The sequence below is a fragment of the Haliotis rubra genome, unplaced genomic scaffold (genome assembly GCF_003918875.1).
Source record: "Haliotis rubra isolate DU_JTF1 unplaced genomic scaffold, ASM391887v1 Scf474, whole genome shotgun sequence".
NCBI lineage: Eukaryota > Metazoa > Mollusca > Gastropoda > Lepetellida > Haliotidae > Haliotis > Haliotis rubra.
In genome coordinates, this window is record NW_025767162.1 from 614,409 (window position 1) to 633,453 (window position 19,045).

The 19,045-nt window shown below is 40.1% G+C and overlaps 2 protein-coding genes across 2 annotated transcripts; both read left to right on the top strand.

Annotated features, from left to right (window-relative positions):
* The first annotated feature begins 826 nt into the window (after nt 1-826).
* Nucleotides 827-2,918, top strand: LOC124290771 (mannan endo-1,4-beta-mannosidase-like). The gene is made up of 2 exons (XM_046727597.1): nt 827-939; nt 1,843-2,918. The coding sequence occupies exons 1-2, from the start codon at nt 838-840 to the stop codon at nt 2,800-2,802; spliced, it is 1,062 nt and encodes a 353-aa protein (XP_046583553.1). The 5' UTR covers nt 827-837; the 3' UTR covers nt 2,803-2,918.
* A 1,551-nt stretch (nt 2,919-4,469) lies between these two features.
* Nucleotides 4,470-13,459, top strand: LOC124290773 (mannan endo-1,4-beta-mannosidase-like). The gene is made up of 4 exons (XM_046727599.1): nt 4,470-4,549; nt 5,221-5,327; nt 11,130-11,305; nt 12,506-13,459. The coding sequence occupies exons 1-4, from the start codon at nt 4,470-4,472 to the stop codon at nt 13,457-13,459; spliced, it is 1,317 nt and encodes a 438-aa protein (XP_046583555.1).
* The last annotated feature ends 5,586 nt before the right edge of the window (nt 13,460-19,045 follow it).

Sequence of the window (19,045 nt, forward strand, 5' to 3'; positions counted from 1 at the left end):
TTTTACTTTGACATCTGTGATTAAATAGTTGTTTTACAGTTCTTCAGTTCATCGAGTCCATTTCTGGTGTCCCCCGGGCTTTTAATTGCTAAAAGCGGCGTAAAAACAAAACTCAGTCAGTCAGTCCTCATTTTCTTGATCTTTAATATGTTAACTAATTATTTCCGTTACGATATGGCTGAGATATTACTGATGTGACGATAAATATTACCTCACTCACTCTGCTCTTAAATGCGATGCAGTGGCGCCATTCGAATGATAGCTTTGTCCGTTTAATAATGATTTTAGTTTCTTGTCCCCAAAATAGAACAATTTAAAGTGACGCGACACAAGTGTCATGATTTTCAGCTTGGATCTGTGTGTGTTTTGTTTTTGTTGCATGTATTTGTGCAGATGTTCATTTCCACTGCACTGTCAGTACTAAGTGCCTACCCATGATGAGACGACATACGGGATCGGATGGTTGATGCATGTCCCTGTCATGTAGACTGATGATGAAGATGTCTATCAACACCGCCACGTAGCTGTAATATTGGAGTGCCGCGTTACACAACACTCAGACTGTTTTTGTCCTATTTCGATTGCAGGGCAACTTCTTGGTCATGTATTGTTCCTTACAGAACGAGGGTTCACAGTTTTCGCCAGTATTGCCTACATCTCTACCCACGGACCAGCAAGTCATAGCAACCATCGAGTCTTGGAAATGAGAAGGAGTCTCCACAGGATCGGGCAGTGCAGTGGATCAGAACCTTCTGATGATGGCCGCGTTAAACAACATCTGTGACTATTTTTGTCCAACACCTTTTATGTTTGGGCATGGTCCACCAGAACCTTCTGATGATGACTTTATGTTTGGTCATGGCGTGGACTGGTTCATCCGGTGGCCACGCCCCGTACGACATCCTTACTAACACTAGTGATAAAGGCTGGACATATACAGTATGTATCTACTTAACGATGTCCACTCATACATTCGTGAACTGTTCTATACATATACATTTTATGATTGAATTTAATCTCATGTATATACCTTGAGCACCATCCATACAATGTGATCCCAATGCGATTCCTGGTCCCATGCAGCTAGACCTCACAGTTTGTAAAGAAAGAGTAATAGTTATGTAGAGATTCCGGATACGAATATATGCCCCCAGAAAATATGTTTTCGTATCGTATGAGGAAGCCAAATGAAGTGGGCGGTTTGGCTCGATGACACGATTAAGGGCATATTGCTCTATCCAGACGTTCTTTGCTCATAACATCCATCACTGGATGTTCTGGTTCAGATTTGTGTATATACAGTCGTATTCCTATAGTTTAAATATTCCTGAGTGCGGTGTTACACAACGAACATGGAATACAACATGCGTAGACAAATGCGTACTGCATGATTACACATGGTATTATTGTTTAGTATAGATGAACAGTTCATTGAGGCCATAACAATTTCATTGAAGGAACACATCACTGGTTGTGAGCTCAATCACAGATCAGTGTCACATTCTTTTTTGGGGTGTTTTCATGGTGTTTAACGTCGAGCTCAGCGATATTCCTGATATTTGGCGTCAGTCTGTAAATAATCAAGATTAGGCCAGACAATCCGGTGATGAGCATCGATCCACACAATTAAGATACGATGACATGTGTCAACCAAGAGGCGACTAACGATCCCGTTAGTCGCCTCTTACGACAAGCATGGGTTGCAGAAGGCCAATTCTAATCCGGATCTTAATGGGTCTCAAGGTGTTTACAGCTATCGTTCATGTTTTACATCGACCAACTCAGTTAAAGTAGGAAACAAAGTAGTCCTACCGTAGTGATACATATTTGATTCATTGACAGGTTGAACAGGCTTTGAAAGATTATCCAGATGAGTTGTCTGACGTGAAGAGCGTGACTGGCCAGTATGCAGCAGTAATCGACTTTGGGCTCTGGCAGTTGAGTGATGACAGAAGGATAATTCTGTCCCATCTTATCAAGAAGGCCCACAAGCGAGGTTTGATTTCAACCCTGAGCCAGCACCTGTTTAACCCCGTCACTGGTGGAAGTCCATGGGTGGAAGACGACAACGGAACTGTCCTCCATACCGTGAGGCGTCTCTTACCAGGAGGAGACTTCAATTGGAAGTACCAGAAGAACCTTGACACGATCGCCGATATTGCTCACAACCTGACAGACGACCAAGGAAAGCTTATCCCTGTTCTCTTCAGACCTCTTCATGAGCTTAATGGAGACTGGTTTTATTGGGGATTGGGAAATAAGGTTCAAAATACAGAAGATGATCTGAAATCATTTTACCGATACATAGTTACGTATCTACGTGATCGAAAGAACGTTCACAACTTCCTGTATGTCTTCAGCCCGGACAAGTTCAAGGATAAAACAGATTACCTCAAAGTGTACCCCGGTGATGACTACGTTGATGTTATTGCCACCGATTTCTACTACAAGACGCCACAAGATAAGACAAGTGACTTTCACACAGCAGTCAAACACGTTGTGGAGATAGCAGAGTCCAAGAATAAGATAGCTGCTGTGTCAGAGGCTGGGCTGTTTAACAATGGCATTGATACAGAGACTAATTTCTGGTTTGATAAAATCCTTTCTGCGATAAATGGTGACCCGATTACTCGGCGTGTTGCATACATCCTCACATGGGCTAATCAATGCAATGACAATCACTGTTCGGTGTGGGTTCCTTACAAAGGTCATCCTGCTGAAAATGACTTCAGAAGATACTTCTTTAACGATCCCATGACCCTGTTTGGAAGTGATATCCCAAATATGTACATCCCTTCTTAAGTTATACAAGATACCTACTATGTACAAAGTAGACTGTTACGAACGGTATTCCATGAATAATTTCAATTGTTTTATGTAGCGAGTGTTCGAAAAGCAATAAAAAAACGTATTTTGAATTGAATCATTTATTTATGCAACTGCAGGGGCTTGTGACGTAAAAGAATGGACTCAATGGTACATACTGTCATTGACAGAGTCAAAACATTATATATAACAAATGGGGCGTAACGAGGTTAACACATCAAGTTAGTTTCATGGCGAATTAAACATTGTCCACAGTATATACCCCAATCAAATTATGTACGCATTTGAAGACAATCGATTTACCTTGATAATGAGATCTACATCACAAATATCCAAGCAGCAATTTGGGAGCCATCTTCGATAACCTTCCGATAAATCTCCACTAGTACCTTGGATGCATCTACGGCTCGGCCCGATAATTGTATTGCCTCCCTTTGCAGGCGTTTTATCCAATCAGGTGTCTACGCTGGAAAGTTGAGCGTGCCAATCACAGCGCTCCTATCACAACTCACTTTCGCTTCCTTTATCTTACTGATTAAACTTGGCAACATAATTTTTGCAGAGATACTCTGAAAGAGATAGAAGGAGTTATTGCATATATTTTTGGAAGGTTTGAGACCTGTCAATTTGTCTGTATGATTTTCCCCTAAATCTGAGTCGCACAGCGAGCAAACCTTCGCGGCTGCGGCCACTATCTTTCTTGACACTGGCAAGCTCGGTTGTAACGGCTTATCTGATTGTCTACTGTGCGAAGGCGGACCCAGCAAAGGGAGGTAATAAAATTATGGGACCAAGCCGTAGATGCATCCACTACTGGAGATTTATTGGATTTATTGGAATGAATACCGTGGAGATTAGCGAGGATGTTTGGGAGCTAGCGTCTTCGGAAGATTGTGATTTCTCGATTCCGAGCCAAAATCCCTGCTCAGAATCATACAAACACAACATACACCAGCACATGCTGAATTGATGGCACCTGTCAGCGCAATAAACGTCATTCCTTCGGAGACTTGCAGCCAACTATCATAATGATGAATACACAATGCATTTACAAAGTGGTCAAATGTAACATGTGTCATATTTGGGATTACACTTTCTTTGTAACGTACATATTCTAATACTTTTGTTGGGTTGGGTCCCATCAGGGATTCTAACCCACACCCTCAGAGTCAGGCACCTATTCGCCATCACACAAAGTCAGTGAGTGAGTGAATGAGTGGGTTAAAATGTATTGTCACTTTGGCAATATTTCAGCCATATCGTGGCTTAAAAGGGTCATATTGTAATACTATATTGTGTTGTGTCTTAAAATCTGTCTGCGAAGAACAGTAAAAGAACTGAAAAATCAGTTAGAGATTTAAAACTAGTGAGAGTGAGTGACTTAAATACTATTTGGCACATTACAATATAACAACAGGCTATAGATCACCAGCAACTGAATGTAGATCACCATACTAGGGACCATGGGGACCCTAGCTGGATTTACACCACCCCTTCAGCCACTGGTGATTGCAGTGAATATAGTCATTATGTAAAATAACACATATTCTACGATTAAAGTTTTGTGGGTCAAAATTTACTTTGAAAGTTTCAGACTTACGTATCCTCTCGTTTACGTATATCTATTCATTGCAAACCGGCCTATGTCGTGCCCGTTTGACTTTGACGATCTTGGCCTTGACCTGCCCACACTAACAAGAGCCAGCGACCTGATAGGACAAAAGTAACTGTGCATAACATAAAATGGCATAAAATAAAAATTATTTGAGAAGTTATAACAATAACCCTAAATAAACACGTAGCAAAGCACTTTGCATGAAATTCGATGTTACGTATCGAGCGTGCAACGTGCACTTTGTGAACATTACACTTACTCACTTTTAGCATGTTCTTTGACACCTGAAATTCACACACATGATATTGAAAATTGAAGAACGGTTGGTTATTCAGACTTACAGAAAGTCAGCGTCTCCGCTGTTGGAGACTGGAATGGCCCAAAATGGTGTGGCCAGCCATTTGGTGTCCATCGAAACATGATCTCATCTATATGGAGACGTTTTCAGCAGAATGGGCGAGTGAGTTAGTTAATATTTAACGTCACATCGGCAATATCAGTAAAACAACTAGAATATCACAATTACAACTAAAACTAGTACGGAGAGTTAAAACTGATAGCACTATTTGGACAATACAATATAAAAACAAGCTATAGATCGCCAACACCAGAAGGTAGATCACCATACCAGGGACCATGGGGATTCAGCAGAATGGGAACACGAGAGATTTTCCCCTCGCACCGGCCGTCCTTGCGTGACGTCACGTCAGCAAGACAACCAGATTCGGGTTACCCATCTAAGGAATCGACTGCCAATTTGATTTCACGGACCATTCCAGGCTTACGTCCAAGCAGTTCCAGGACTGTACGGAACCGACTGAGGGAGCACAACATCCGACACTGACGGCCTGCAATACGCTCAGTTTTGCTCCGTCGTCACCGACAGGCACGTCTTGCCTGGTGCAGACAGGATCTACGGCACAAGAGACAAGATTGCGATGGCCTTTTGTTCACTGACAAGTCGAGATTTCATCTCGACAGCTCTTTGCAAGGGTGTACAGACGGCGAGGTGCACGATGTGCTAACACGTGCGATGTTTAACGTTGACAGGTTGGTGGCGAAAGCGTTATGGTATGAGGAAGCATCAAATCCCTTGGTTGGACACAATGGCAGTCTGACAGATCTGCGATACAGGGATGAGTTCATTGGGCCCCATGTGCAGCCGTTCATTCGAGACGAACTCCACGCTTCAGCAAGATAATACCCGCTCACATGTCGCTTGTGTTGTGACATATTTCCTGAGACAGCAGAACATTCCGGTACTCCACTGGCCAGCTGTTTCTCCGCAACTGCCCACTATCGATCACGCTTGGGATGAAATGGAGAGACGTTTACGTTAAGCCCAGATTCAGCCATTGATGTTAGTTGAACTAGCACAGGCGTTGGATCAGACATGGAACAACATTTCCCAAGCTTTCCTCAATCGCTTAGTGTCGTCTATACGTCGACGTAGTCAAAGCCTGCATCAACGCCAATGCTGGAGACACACTGGAACTGACTTTTGACACCACATCTCTTCAAGGGCGTGCCACGATGCCTGGTATGAAATCATAACGATTTCGATAGTATCCTGTCAACAGTCATACAGTGATTAAGGAAAACACCACAAATCATGATATTATCTTTTACCATTAAAAAGTGGCATAACATTAAATAATGCGCAATTAGTTTATTCCAGTAACATATTTTAACAAGAAGACAAAGTCATCAATATCCCCCCGCAATGGGAAAATACTCTTCATGATAATGTTTAGGAGTTATGATTATGTCAAATATGTAGGTGTGTATATAGAAAAGTGGAAGGAGAGTATTGAAAGGTTTTTAAAGTTCTGCTCCAGAAAGGAGCACTAGCACCAATTTCAGTCAAACTTGTTGCCATGGAAATGCTAAAAAATATTTATTCAGAAATCCCAAACTACCAAAAGGCACCAGTACACCACCAGATCTATGTATGTGCCAAGTTTGGTGAAGAAACATTGAACGGTTTTAGAGTTCTGCTCCGGAAAAGAGCAATACCACTAATTTCAGTGTAAGTCAAACTAGTTGCCATGGAAACGCCAAAAATATTTTATTCAGAATTCCAAAACTACCAAAAGGCACCAGTACACGAACCAGATCTATCCATGTGCCAAGTTTGGAGTTCTGCTCCGGAAAAGACAAATGTACACATCCATCCTCAGATGGTCGCATGAGATGACATTTCGAATCATCCAAACATTCCGAGACCTCTACATTTTCTACATGTGATGAGTATTCAGACCAGAATGTCCTATACTTGAAGCTTAAAACGAACTTAAAACGATCAGTACAGAATGTAAATCATTAAGGATTGGTTTTGGTTTGTTGTTTTAACGCAGCACTTTGAAATTAAGGAAGTAATTAAAGAACCCAGATAAGAGAAGCCACCGAAGGAATATTTGACTGTTACAGGCGAGAGAACAAACTGATACATTAAACACCAGAGATCTGAAAGCAACAGTTACCTTTGGGATATTGTTCCAAATGTCAGCCAAAGATTGCACCAGTCGAGCTAGCGAAAGATGCTGGTTGTTGTCTTGTAGACGTTTCTCATTTCATTCCAACCATTTTCTGTAGGGATGATGCCCGGAGAAACAATCGGTCATGGCTACACGGCATTAGTATACCGGTAGTATATACAGACATAGCGACGTAAAGGGGGCACTAATCTGCCGCAATGTGACGCTAGGTCAGCTTAAGACAAAGGGAATTTCGAACGATGTTGAAGTGTATGCCATTCAAAAATGTTGAGCCGTATTCTCCCATGAGTTGTCAGTTAACCATTACACCTCCATCTCCATGATAACGCCATTGACAAACGCCCGCGTTCTCCTGGACCCCGTTTGACGCTTACATGGCCATCAGATATTTCCAGATGAAATCTACACAGTAAAACTGTCCAAAACTTTCTCTTCTGTTTTGTTTGACCTCTTTAATTGGCATTCTAGAAGTTGGGTACATGAAGAATGAGGACTATTTGTATGGATATACAACTTCTTTATTCTGTTTAGGCGACGTTTCGACATAGATTCTAATGTTGTCAAGCAAGTGGTCCACTAAATAATCCAAGTTAGCGAGCCTTACCGCTCGATCCAGATAGTCGCTTCTTACGACAGGCAGACTCGTTGTATTCCGGATCTTCACGAACCTCTGACCTTCTGAAGCTCAAATACAGTGTGCACCAAGCTAGGCGTGCCTGGCGGTGGCTTATTATCAAAACTGGACATCGGGTAGGATGTTGTGCGTGGGGTTCTTCCACCAATTGTCCGATTTGTTAATGTAGCACATTGGTATCGATAGGTGCACCAAACAAATATGGTTGTCTCGTTTGAGCTCGATGAGCAGCAAAATGTATCGTGCACTTCCTAGTTTCAGCATACCAGCATGTTTTCTGCCTAGACGTTAATTTGCAGCGATTCAAGAAATTCAAGACAACGTTACTTACAGTTAAACGAAAGCAATTTATGAGTATGTTATTCATTCAAAAAATCATTATCTGCTTCTCACATTCCATGTGTGAGTATGATGGCCCCAAGAAACTCACAAACATCCAGATCGTGCGCCTTGCATTAACAAACACGTACAAACTGTGAATCACGAAACCAAAGTCAGTCATCTTCATGAATATGTATTGAAAGATGCATTAATTGATTTTAAAATACATTTATTCTTATTAGCTTTTTGTTAAGCATTTTTGTCATTTCCGCTGATACACATTTATGTTTTCGTTTACAATAACAATATAAAGCCTAATGAGTGTATTTATGTCTCTTTATTAATGTATTAACTTTAATATCCGGGTTCGATTCCCCACAAGTGGTTCAATATAATGTGTGAAGCCCCTTTCTGGTGTTCCCCTCCGTGATATTGCTGGAATATTGCTAAAAGACTCACTTACTTGGTCTTAACTTAACGACTTCTGAAGGTTAAAGAGCGGGATATAGAAAACAAACCGATTAAGTACGTGTGGGATAACGGTATATTTCAAATTGTATTACTGTACTTGCAGGAAGGAAACGTACTGTTAGTCCCCATGGTCCCTAGTATGGTGATCCACCTTTAGTTGTTGGCGATCTACAGCCCGATTATATATTGTGTTGTTTTGAAAGGATTTAGCATTTTACACTGAACTCAAACTAGTCAATTTGTGATAATCTAGTGGTAATACTGTCCTTCGCTGACAGGGTGTTTTAAATAAGTATACACATAATTATTTTTAGTACATAACTTTTTGTCGTCACGATATGGCTGAAATATTGCCTATGTGACGTTAAATATTAACTTACTCACACACTCAAATTGTATTACTTCACATACACGATATGTGTACCTATATAGCATCTTCTATGTATAGACCCTAGTATGGTTATCTACCTTCAGTTGTTGGCGATCAATAGCCTGTTTTTATATTGTATCGTCCTGAAGAGTTAAAGTATTTTAGAATAAATTACTAATTTTAAGTATATATCTGTGATAGTCTAGTTGGTTTAACTATCCTTTGTCGACAGCTATTTAAATTGATTACCTTGTTTTCATCGCTATATGGCTGTAATATTGCCGATGCGATGTAACATTTTAACTCACTCACTCACTCGTCTATGTATATGTGTTTGGCGGTTTATAGCCTTCCGGACGAATGCTGGTTTTATTGTGCCATCGCATGAGGTACCATGCCTCAGTCTTTGATTTTTACCGTTCGAGGCAAGCACCATGCTGTGTGATAAGAGGTGACTAACTAATGTCAGGCTCCTGAATTGGTTGACACATGTCATCGTATCCCAATTCCATAGATCCATGTTCAAGATATCAATCACAGGATTGTCTGGTCCAGATTCGATTATTTACAGAACGCCCTAATATAGCTACAATACTGTCATTCAAACCAATAAAACAAGCTGGGTAAACACAAGTAAAGTCTATAAACTTCTTTAGGTGTGGACAGGGGGATCGAACCAAAGACCTTCCGCTCTCTCATGGCAAACGTTTTATCCTCTAAACCATTAAAGGCGTTTTTAAGCATGTATAGTTCTATATAGTCAAGTCATAGCTCACCCTACATTCCATAATTGTATAATTGTCTGTATTCGTGAGAAGTTTTGGGGTTTTGAAACAGATGGTCTTCCATTTCAGATAACAGTGCCTATATAGGGGAGAAAAGAACTTTTAAGTTATGAAATCCCTGCTATCACTATGGCAATAAGGTAAGTGTTACAATTTCGCTGTAGATTTAATGCAGTTTTACATGTGATAAAAAATGTCAAAATGTTTGATGTTTGATGAAAGGAGATTAAACCTAAATTCGAAATGAAATGTCTGTTTCTGTAGCTTTAACAACAAAAGCATTTTCACATCGATTTAATGCAATTAATCTGGATTGGCACATGTCTTATTCATCATTCTGTGTGTTAAAAGCTCGCTGTTAGATTTCATACAGTTTTGCAAGGGGTAGAGATGTCAAAATGGTTGATGTTTGATGAAAGGAGTGAGTGAGTGAGTGAGTGAGTGAGTTAGCGTGCCTTTGCTACCTACACGAACCCTAGCTGGATTTAAACCATCCCTTCAGCTGCTGGCGATTGTAGGCAAATTTAACCACCAATTAAAATGACAATATTACTATGAATAAAAAATGTCTTCGAATGTTTTGGGACTTACGTATCCTCTCAGGGGAACAATAATTTTAAAGTAGTTTAACCCCCCTCGAGGATACAGCCACTAACAATTTGAGTTACTAATGTAAACTTCCAATCAAAATATTTATCTATTTAAAAATCATTTACCAAATCTATTTCTTTTAAAAATGCAATGACTAAATGAGAACTGACATTATTAAAAGGATCCTTCATACCCGGGATTTCCCGTATTTAAGCCCTGAGCTTAATAACGGAAAATGAATCCTCTCGTTAACAAAACTAAGCCCATAATTAAGCCCAGGGCTTAAATTCGGGAAATGTTTGTAACTGAAGAAAATTATTCTAAGACACAGTAAAATGGAATGAACTTTAATAATGATATTATCATATGTTATTGCGAATGCGTTTGAGTCATATGGATTGAGATTGTCTATTTGGGTATAGAGTACCTGACCTCTCATGGGACTCCGAAAGATTCTGTACACGTGAAAATCTCTAACTGCACTAGAAACGTTATATATGCTGATGTTCGCCATGTGCTTTTGCAAAGGGACGTCACTCTAAAAAAAAATATGAAATCTTAATTTAGGCCTATGGGCTTAATAACGGGAAAATATCCCGTTTTTTTGTGATGGTTGATGAAAGGAGATTAATGGCCGAGTGTGTTTCTGTAAATGGTAAACATAAAACCGAAAGGAAATGCTTGTTGCCTGTAGCTACTTTAACAGCAAACCATTTTCACGTCGGGTTTAATGACATTTATTTGGTTTTGCATAGGTCTTACTAAGCATACTGTGTTTCTTTTGACTAAAACCATCATCAGAGGTTACCAAGGTTCTTTTCACTAATGACGTCAAACTGAAAATATCAATGCTCAAGATATGACAATGTTTCAACGTTTGGGTAATTTTTGTTGTTGTTTTGTTTGTTTTTCAATATATTTATGTATTATCAATAAGTAACGAGAATGTATTTCTGCCGCAGCTATATATTCACCACACTGTTGCTCACTGTCCTCCAATATGGTTTGTGTGCACCAGTCGATCAACACGCTACACCAGAGACACGACATCTCTACAAGAATCTCATGACCATGGCCAGAAATCCGAACGCCATCATGTTTGGCCATTCCAGTGACACATGGAGCGGTGCATATGGTGGTCACGCCCCTTATGAAATCAAAACAAATACATCAAATATAGGTTGGAGTTATACAGTAGGTATTTGACGACTTGTGATTTGATTGTTGTGTTGAGGTAAATATCACATTGTCATGTACCCGTGATCAGATTCAGTCATTTTTGTTCAGTTCAACAATTTTCCAGATGTATGACGAGGATATGTAAATAATCCACAGCCCAGTGATTGAGCGCGTGAGTGAGTGAGTGAGTGAGTTCACATTTAACGTCGCCTCCGCAATGTTTTAACCATATAGTGACGAGAAAGGTTTTGCATACACAATGAATATAAGTTGATAAATAATAAGTCATCGAAGGACTGTAAAATAACTAGAGATGGTGATTAAAACTAGCAAGGACATCTAAAACTATTTTATTTACGAAGACAATACATTATACAAACAGGCTATAGGTCGCCAAAAACAGAAGGCAGATCACCATACTAGGGGATGACATCATGAGCATCGATCTACACAGTTGCGATACTACTTGTCATATTTGATGAAAAGACGTGTGGAGATGAAATGACTCGATAATGAATATTGATTACTCGAGTGAATATTGTTTTACATCATGATCAACAGTATTCAAGTTATGACATAGTGATCTGTAAATAACCCAACGCTGGGTCTGCTAAACCAGTTGATGATGATACATAGTTATACACAACAAATGCAAATGTCGACAGTATGTTCCCGCTTCATTGATGACACATCATCTGGGCTTCCTTTCACAAAGCACTAAGGTGATCGGAAGTCACTGAGGTATCCTTTGTACAGTGTTGAGGAATGGGACTTAAGATTAATCTTAGTAAAGGTTGCTTCATGAAAGGAGTTTGTGTCTTAAGTTGTGTCATACCACACGTATGAGCTGCTGGCAATGGTAATGGTGACCTGACGTGTCCTTGGCAACAACTCCAATGGATGTTAGGATTACCGATCATCGGTTCTGTGGTGGAAATCCCACAAAAGAATCCTAATTGAAAGGACTGTAGGAAAATCAATGATATGTATAAATATGTTTATGACTCTTATAAATAAACAGTATTCGTACTAACCAACTTTTTAAGGATTCAGATTACATTTTTGACAATTCCCTTTTGGGTGCTCGTGTAAACGATAATGATTATGGACAGACAGATAAATAATAAAAACAAACTCACTCACACTCAGACCACTGTCAACATGATGTAGGTATAGTGATATCTAAACTGGCAATCTTTGTCTCATATACTCCAGGTTGATCAAGCTTTGAAAGATTACCCTGATGAGCTATCTGACGTGAAGAGCGTGACTGGCCAGTATGCAGCAGTAATCGACCTCGGGCTGTGGCAGCTGAGTAGTGACAGGAAAACAGTTGTGTCCCATCTTGCCAAGAAAGCTCACAAGCGAGGTGTGATTACAACCCTGAGCCAGCATTTGTATAACCCCGTCACTGGTGGAAGTCCATGGGTGGGAGACGACAACGGAACTGTCCTCCATACTGTGAGGCGTCTCTTACCAGGAGGAGACTTCAACTGGAAGTACCAGAAGAACCTTGACACGATCGCCGAAATTGCTCACAACCTGACAGACGACCAAGGAAAGCTTATCCCTGTTCTCTTCAGACCTCTACATGAGCTTAACGGGAACTGGTTTTATTGGGGGTTGGGAAATAAGGTTCAAAATACAGAAGATGATCTTAAATCATTTTACCGATACATAGTTACGTATCTACGTGATTTGAAGAACGTTCACAACTTCCTGTATGTCTTCAGCCCGGCCGGGTTAAATGACAAAGCAGATTACCTCAAAGTTTACCCTGGCGATGATTACGTTGATGTTATTGCAACAGATTATTATTACATATCACCATCGGTTCAGACAAGCGGCTTTTCAAGAATAATGAAAGACTTAGTGGAGATAGCCGAGTCAAAAAACAAGATAGCTGCTGTGTCAGAGTCTGGGCTGTTTAACAATGGTATTGATACGCAGACTAATTTCTGGAACGATAAGGTCCTTGATGTCATAAAGACTGACCCGACTAGTCGTCGTATTGCGTACATTCTCACATGGGCAAATCATTGTAACAACAATAATTGCGAATTGTGGGTTCCTTACAAAGGCCATCCTGCTGAAAACGACTTCAGGAACAACTTCTTCAACGACCCAATTACCATGTTTGCGGATGATATTCCAGATATGTTTAAATAAACAGTCTGTACATATAAATAAAGGTCACAGAGTCAATCAAAACTGTCACTCTGAAAACACATTCTTGATATCGTCATGGATACTTTATGAATAATACAATAACATGATCGGATTGACCTCCTCATAAGTTTGGATACAAATAATAGTTAATAAATACCTTTTTGTTTTGATCTATTGTTTGTAGCTGTGTTGAATATTGCTTTACCATTAACTACTGAGGTGAATTTCAGCGATTTTATTTTTTTTAATTTGATTTACGCGAACACGACAAATCATGTCTGTTCTTGTCAACCTTCAGTTGTTGGCGATCCTCAGCCTTTTTTCATATTGTATTGTCTCAATTTGATATCCTATTTTAGAGATATATGCTACTTTTATTTCTTGTTACTGTGATGTACTAGTTGCTTTTACTGTCCTTTTGTCGACAGTTTTTTCAAATTTGCACATTTATCATGAATTAATCACTATTTATAGTCACGATATGGCTGAAATACTGCCGCTGTGACTATAAACTTTAACCCACTTACTCACTCACTCAAATTATAATATTCATTTCATTACCGTATGTGGAATATTTTCAGGAAACAGATAGTTGAATGAGTGAGTGAGTGAGTTAATAGTTAACGTCACAGACAGTTGAATGAGTTGCCGTTTTTTTAATGCACGTGAAAAATGTTCCTTGTGCCTTCTGAATGTGCACGTGGCAACTGACGTTATCAATGGTATATCCAGGATAAGTTTACAATTATACATTACCAACAATCGCCTAATTGTTACTTGCCCATATTGATTGGCCAGTCTTGAGCAAACATGGTCGTGGTCAAGAAAAAATATTTCCACGAAACACTCCAACTGAAGTGCATGTTCAGTGTGTAGTGAGTGAGTGAGTTAAAACTTAAAGTTACTTTTGCAATAGTTAAGCCATATCGTGACTAAATCAAGTAGATTATCACGGATAGAAATTTGAAACTGGTAATTAAATCTAAAACATATTAACTATACTTGACAATACAATCTAACAACTGGCTATAGATTTCCAAGAACCCAAAGTAGATCTAGACGTTCAGTGTGTAGAAAAAGCTCGTAAATAGATCACAAATACCTTCATTCAAAAAACATAAGATCTGTTTGTCCTGGTGACAGTCAATATCTCAAATTGTGTACTTCATGTCGCCCTTGTTCTCTTACATTCTTTTTAAAAAAGAAGCCCCCTCATTGCCACGTGTATTTAATTACCAAATCTATTTGTTAATGGTGAGTGAGTGAAAAAGTTTAGTGTGTATTGTAACCCCAAAGTCACCATGTTCTTTAATCTGATTGGTTGAAAAACATGATCGAATGGTATTAGACTCCCGGAAATCACAAGACTATTCGCTGCGTATTGACACATACAAATATCGCACACAATTGCATTGATGCATCGTCAGCAGTGGTGACGTCATTCAAATCATATTGTGACGGAATGACGTCTCAAATGAGCAGTTCCAGATGCTACCGTGGCAACCAGCTGAAACGGCCAGCAGATGACACTTCACTGTTGTATCCGTACTCGATGTAAATGAGTGCAGACAGTAAAACCCATGTGGGCCTTCTGGCTTACTTTTGTGTTTACTTTTGTGTTGACAATGTCGATAAACATCATGTGTTGGCCAATTTCCGGGTGTTATTGAGTATTTAAAGCACGGGAATTCATTTGGAACCGATGGCGTTATTACATATGATGTTTATCTCCCAAAAATGGAGTTTGACGGGAAATGAAGTGCAAATCTACACAAGAAGAACTCACTTCATGTGACGACGTTTTGTTAAACGTTTAAATCACATTCCGTGTACAGACAATTAATGTACTATGAAACAATATGCTATTGTTATATACAGCAAGAACTTAGTTAAGCACCCCATGACATATCTCACGATTGAAGGAGCCCCGATCGTAACCCTTCGGAGCATATCTGGTACATGACTGATCGTCGTGTGTAACAAAGGGATCCTCCTGTACAGAACCTGGCACAACTGGAAGCTGCTTTACACGAGGAATGGCGTAGACTGCCCCTTCAGAGGATCAGGAGGCTGACAGGAGGTATGAGGAGGAGGGTGCCGGCTGTCATACAGTCACATTGAGGTACACACGGTATTGACTTTGAATCGTGTAAGACACGCAAAATGACATTTTGAATGTTCACATTCAACTATAAATTCAACAGTAAACATCCCAGGGCCATACTTGTACAGACATGGTTTTGTATGAAATTAGTGTTTTCGTTTCTAAAATGAGCAATTATCTTAATAAAATCAACATAGGTTGCAATCATTGTGTCGTTTTGTATGAGTCAAAGGATCGTACGGGTGAGTAAAAACTCAAGTTTTTCCATCGTGGTCACCACGAGAAGTGTTATGTTTACGTAGGTGTTGAAAACCTATTATTGCAAAATACAGGGAGAGCTTGATTACGTTCTTTGTGTATATTTTGCATACCAATTAAAGATAAAATCATCCACGTTGTCTGAAAGTATTGCATGGACATCTGTGGAAACAGATCTAAATGTGTAACATTTTCTGCATGTGACTTTCATCAACAAAATCAGGTACTCGCTTAGGCCAGCGCATTCAAGGCGGATCTCAAGATGTTTTGGTCAGGTGACGATGTCCCTGAGATCCTTTAGTGATACCCTCTGACCTCTGACGGACATTTATCAGTCCAATATCGAGGACAAGTACACTTGTTTTTCTGCTTCCACAACTATTGTCCTTGAACACACTTGATATAAGTAGATTTAGCACAAGACCAGGTCATGGGATTGGGCATGTTTAATTTTACCTAACTGTTATGCGTTGCAGACTGAATACAACAAGCGGCATTCTCGCATACATTTGAAAAGCAGCGCTATCTACAAAATAAAAACTAGAAAATTCTCCCACTTTTAGCACATACTTTACTTGTTTTCGAAGGTACAACTCTGATAATTCCTTAATATTATATCGTATACAGCTGAACTGTAAATATGTGTAACATATGCATTACACAAACACAGACACACACACACACGTACACGCACATGTACACGCACAAACATAAATATATGATATCGCAAACATTTATCATTCGACTGGCTGAGTTTGGTTTTACGCCGCTTTTAGCAATATTACAGCAACATCACGGCGGTTTATCATTCGAAGGGGCATATGTGGTATATTAGTCTTCCAGGAGCATTTTAATGGAATCTGTCCCACTCCTCTTGCAGCGTCTAGCCAAGTTCAGCCAACGTTCAGCGGCCTATGACGTATCGCTTTATCAGGCATGTGCCAGACCTGTAGAATAGGTTTGGACATGCTGCTGGAAGTTCCTTTCCATGTTGCTGCTGTAGGTGAACATTGGCGATTGGAACACGGTGAACATTGTTAAGCTTGGCCCTGGGCCAAAACGATCTCAGCGCTACTTTTAACATATACTTTAACATATATTTACAAATCTCGGAACTCGAACATTGTTACCCAGGTTCGATACCCGCATGGGCACAATGTGTGAAGGCCATTTCTGGTGTCCCCCGCCGTAATATTGCTGGAATATTGCTAAAAGCGGTGAAAAACATACACACTCACTCACTCAAACATTGTTTTGCGAAACTGGGATTATTGATGATGACGTCCTGCAAACGTAAGCACAAGGTATGTTGTATGTGAGGTGATCCTTCCATGCACAGTCTTGTCACCATATCTAGGACATGCCAACACCAAACTGACGATACGCCCTGCGTAATGGCGTAAATCTTTTCAATCGACAACAATTGCAGAGCTGGAGGACTTCCTAAAGGCTCGAGAGCACTATCAGGGCACAGGACTCTTGTGGACATGGTATTCAAAAATAGGAACCATACCAGTACCAGAATCCGGGTCGCTGATGTAACGAGTGAACGCTATAACAATCACTCTGTGATAACTTTGTTTCATCAAAACGCCCATTGACCTCATATAATTTAACATTACAGGAATCAAACCATGGTCTTTCGCGTGCGAGCCAACATCTAAACCACTTACCCAACATGACACGAAGCAATGGAACTAAATGGCGACCAGTGAAAGATTACATATACATAGACAACTGGCTTTGCTTTTGGCAGAAATTAGACATTGGTCGAATTTGGATTTTGAATGGGTTTTGTCTTTTGTTACAACCCATGCTTATTATATCGTAAAAAGCAATTAACTGGAATGGGTGGTTAGGCTTGCTGACTAATTTGATGCATGTTATAGTATCCGACATACGTAGCATGATGCCAATCACTCGATTGTCTGGTCAAGACGCAATTATTTACAAATCACCTATAGTCCATATAGTCCATATAGTTTTAAGTTGCTGAGTTGCTGAGATATTACACAGAATTAAAGACATGAAACACTGATTTTGTTCATTAGTCAGCCATATGCTAGTGCTCCTATATCTTGAGTGACCTTGACATGAATCAAGACTTCCTGTCTGGTGTCGACGACAGACGTCTGCAATCGTTAGTGCCATGCTTGCTTATATGGTCATCAATATCACTCTAAAATTGAGTGAGTGAGCGAGTTTAGTTTTACGCCGCACTCAACAATATTCCACCTATATTGATGCGGTCTTTAGATAATCGACTCTGTACCAGAGAATCAAGTGATCAACAGCATGAGCATCGATCTACGCAATTGGGATACAATGACATGTGTCAACCAAGTCAGCGAGCCTGACCACGCGATCAACAAGTATGGGTTGCTGAATATCAATTCTAACCCTTCTTCACGGGTACTCTCTACAGTATATTGAAACAGGACCTGTAGATACCTCACCTTTCAACCTTTTCATAAACGCCTGGTATCATCACCCCTTTTGCGTAGGTCGATGAGATTGATACATTTAGGGAATCAAACAAATACAGTAAGAACTAGCCCCCTTCATACTGACTGACTGGAGAGTATATGCCACAGTGGTATATGTCACATCAACTGCCCCTACAATAGGAGATTTGTAGCTACTGTAGTAGATGGTGCCTCCATACAGTCTCATGTTCCAGGGAACGGCGTTAAGTGTGGTCACCTCTGTACTCACATTATTGGACACAGTCATCTTCATCAGTGTCTTCTGTAATCCATAATACAACACACCTGCTGTCTGATCCAGGGTTACAGCATACACATGGCTTCCTGTGGCTAATGCTGTCTGACCTTGACCATCATATGTCACAGTGAACAGTTTCCCGTCAGTACACCCATATATCCTCTTTCTCTTTGGGTCAAGAGTTATTTGCCTTGGAACGCCCCCGTACGTGGATAAGTCAACGATGGAAGTGAAGTCTTTCCCCTGTGTAGACATTCGGCTGATTGAGGGCCGTGGTTCATAAGTGGACATGAATACGATGTCCCGATCTTCATCCACTGCCATACCATATGTCCGTACACGTTCTCTTAATACCGTCACATGACTTGTATCCAGGGTAGATGAAACTATCTTATCAGGGTTGTATAATCCTATCAGAAGTTTCTTTGTCTTTCCTATATAGGCAAGGGTAGTCACCCACTTCATGTTGAGATACTGATAGACAGTAAAGGAGTTCCTGT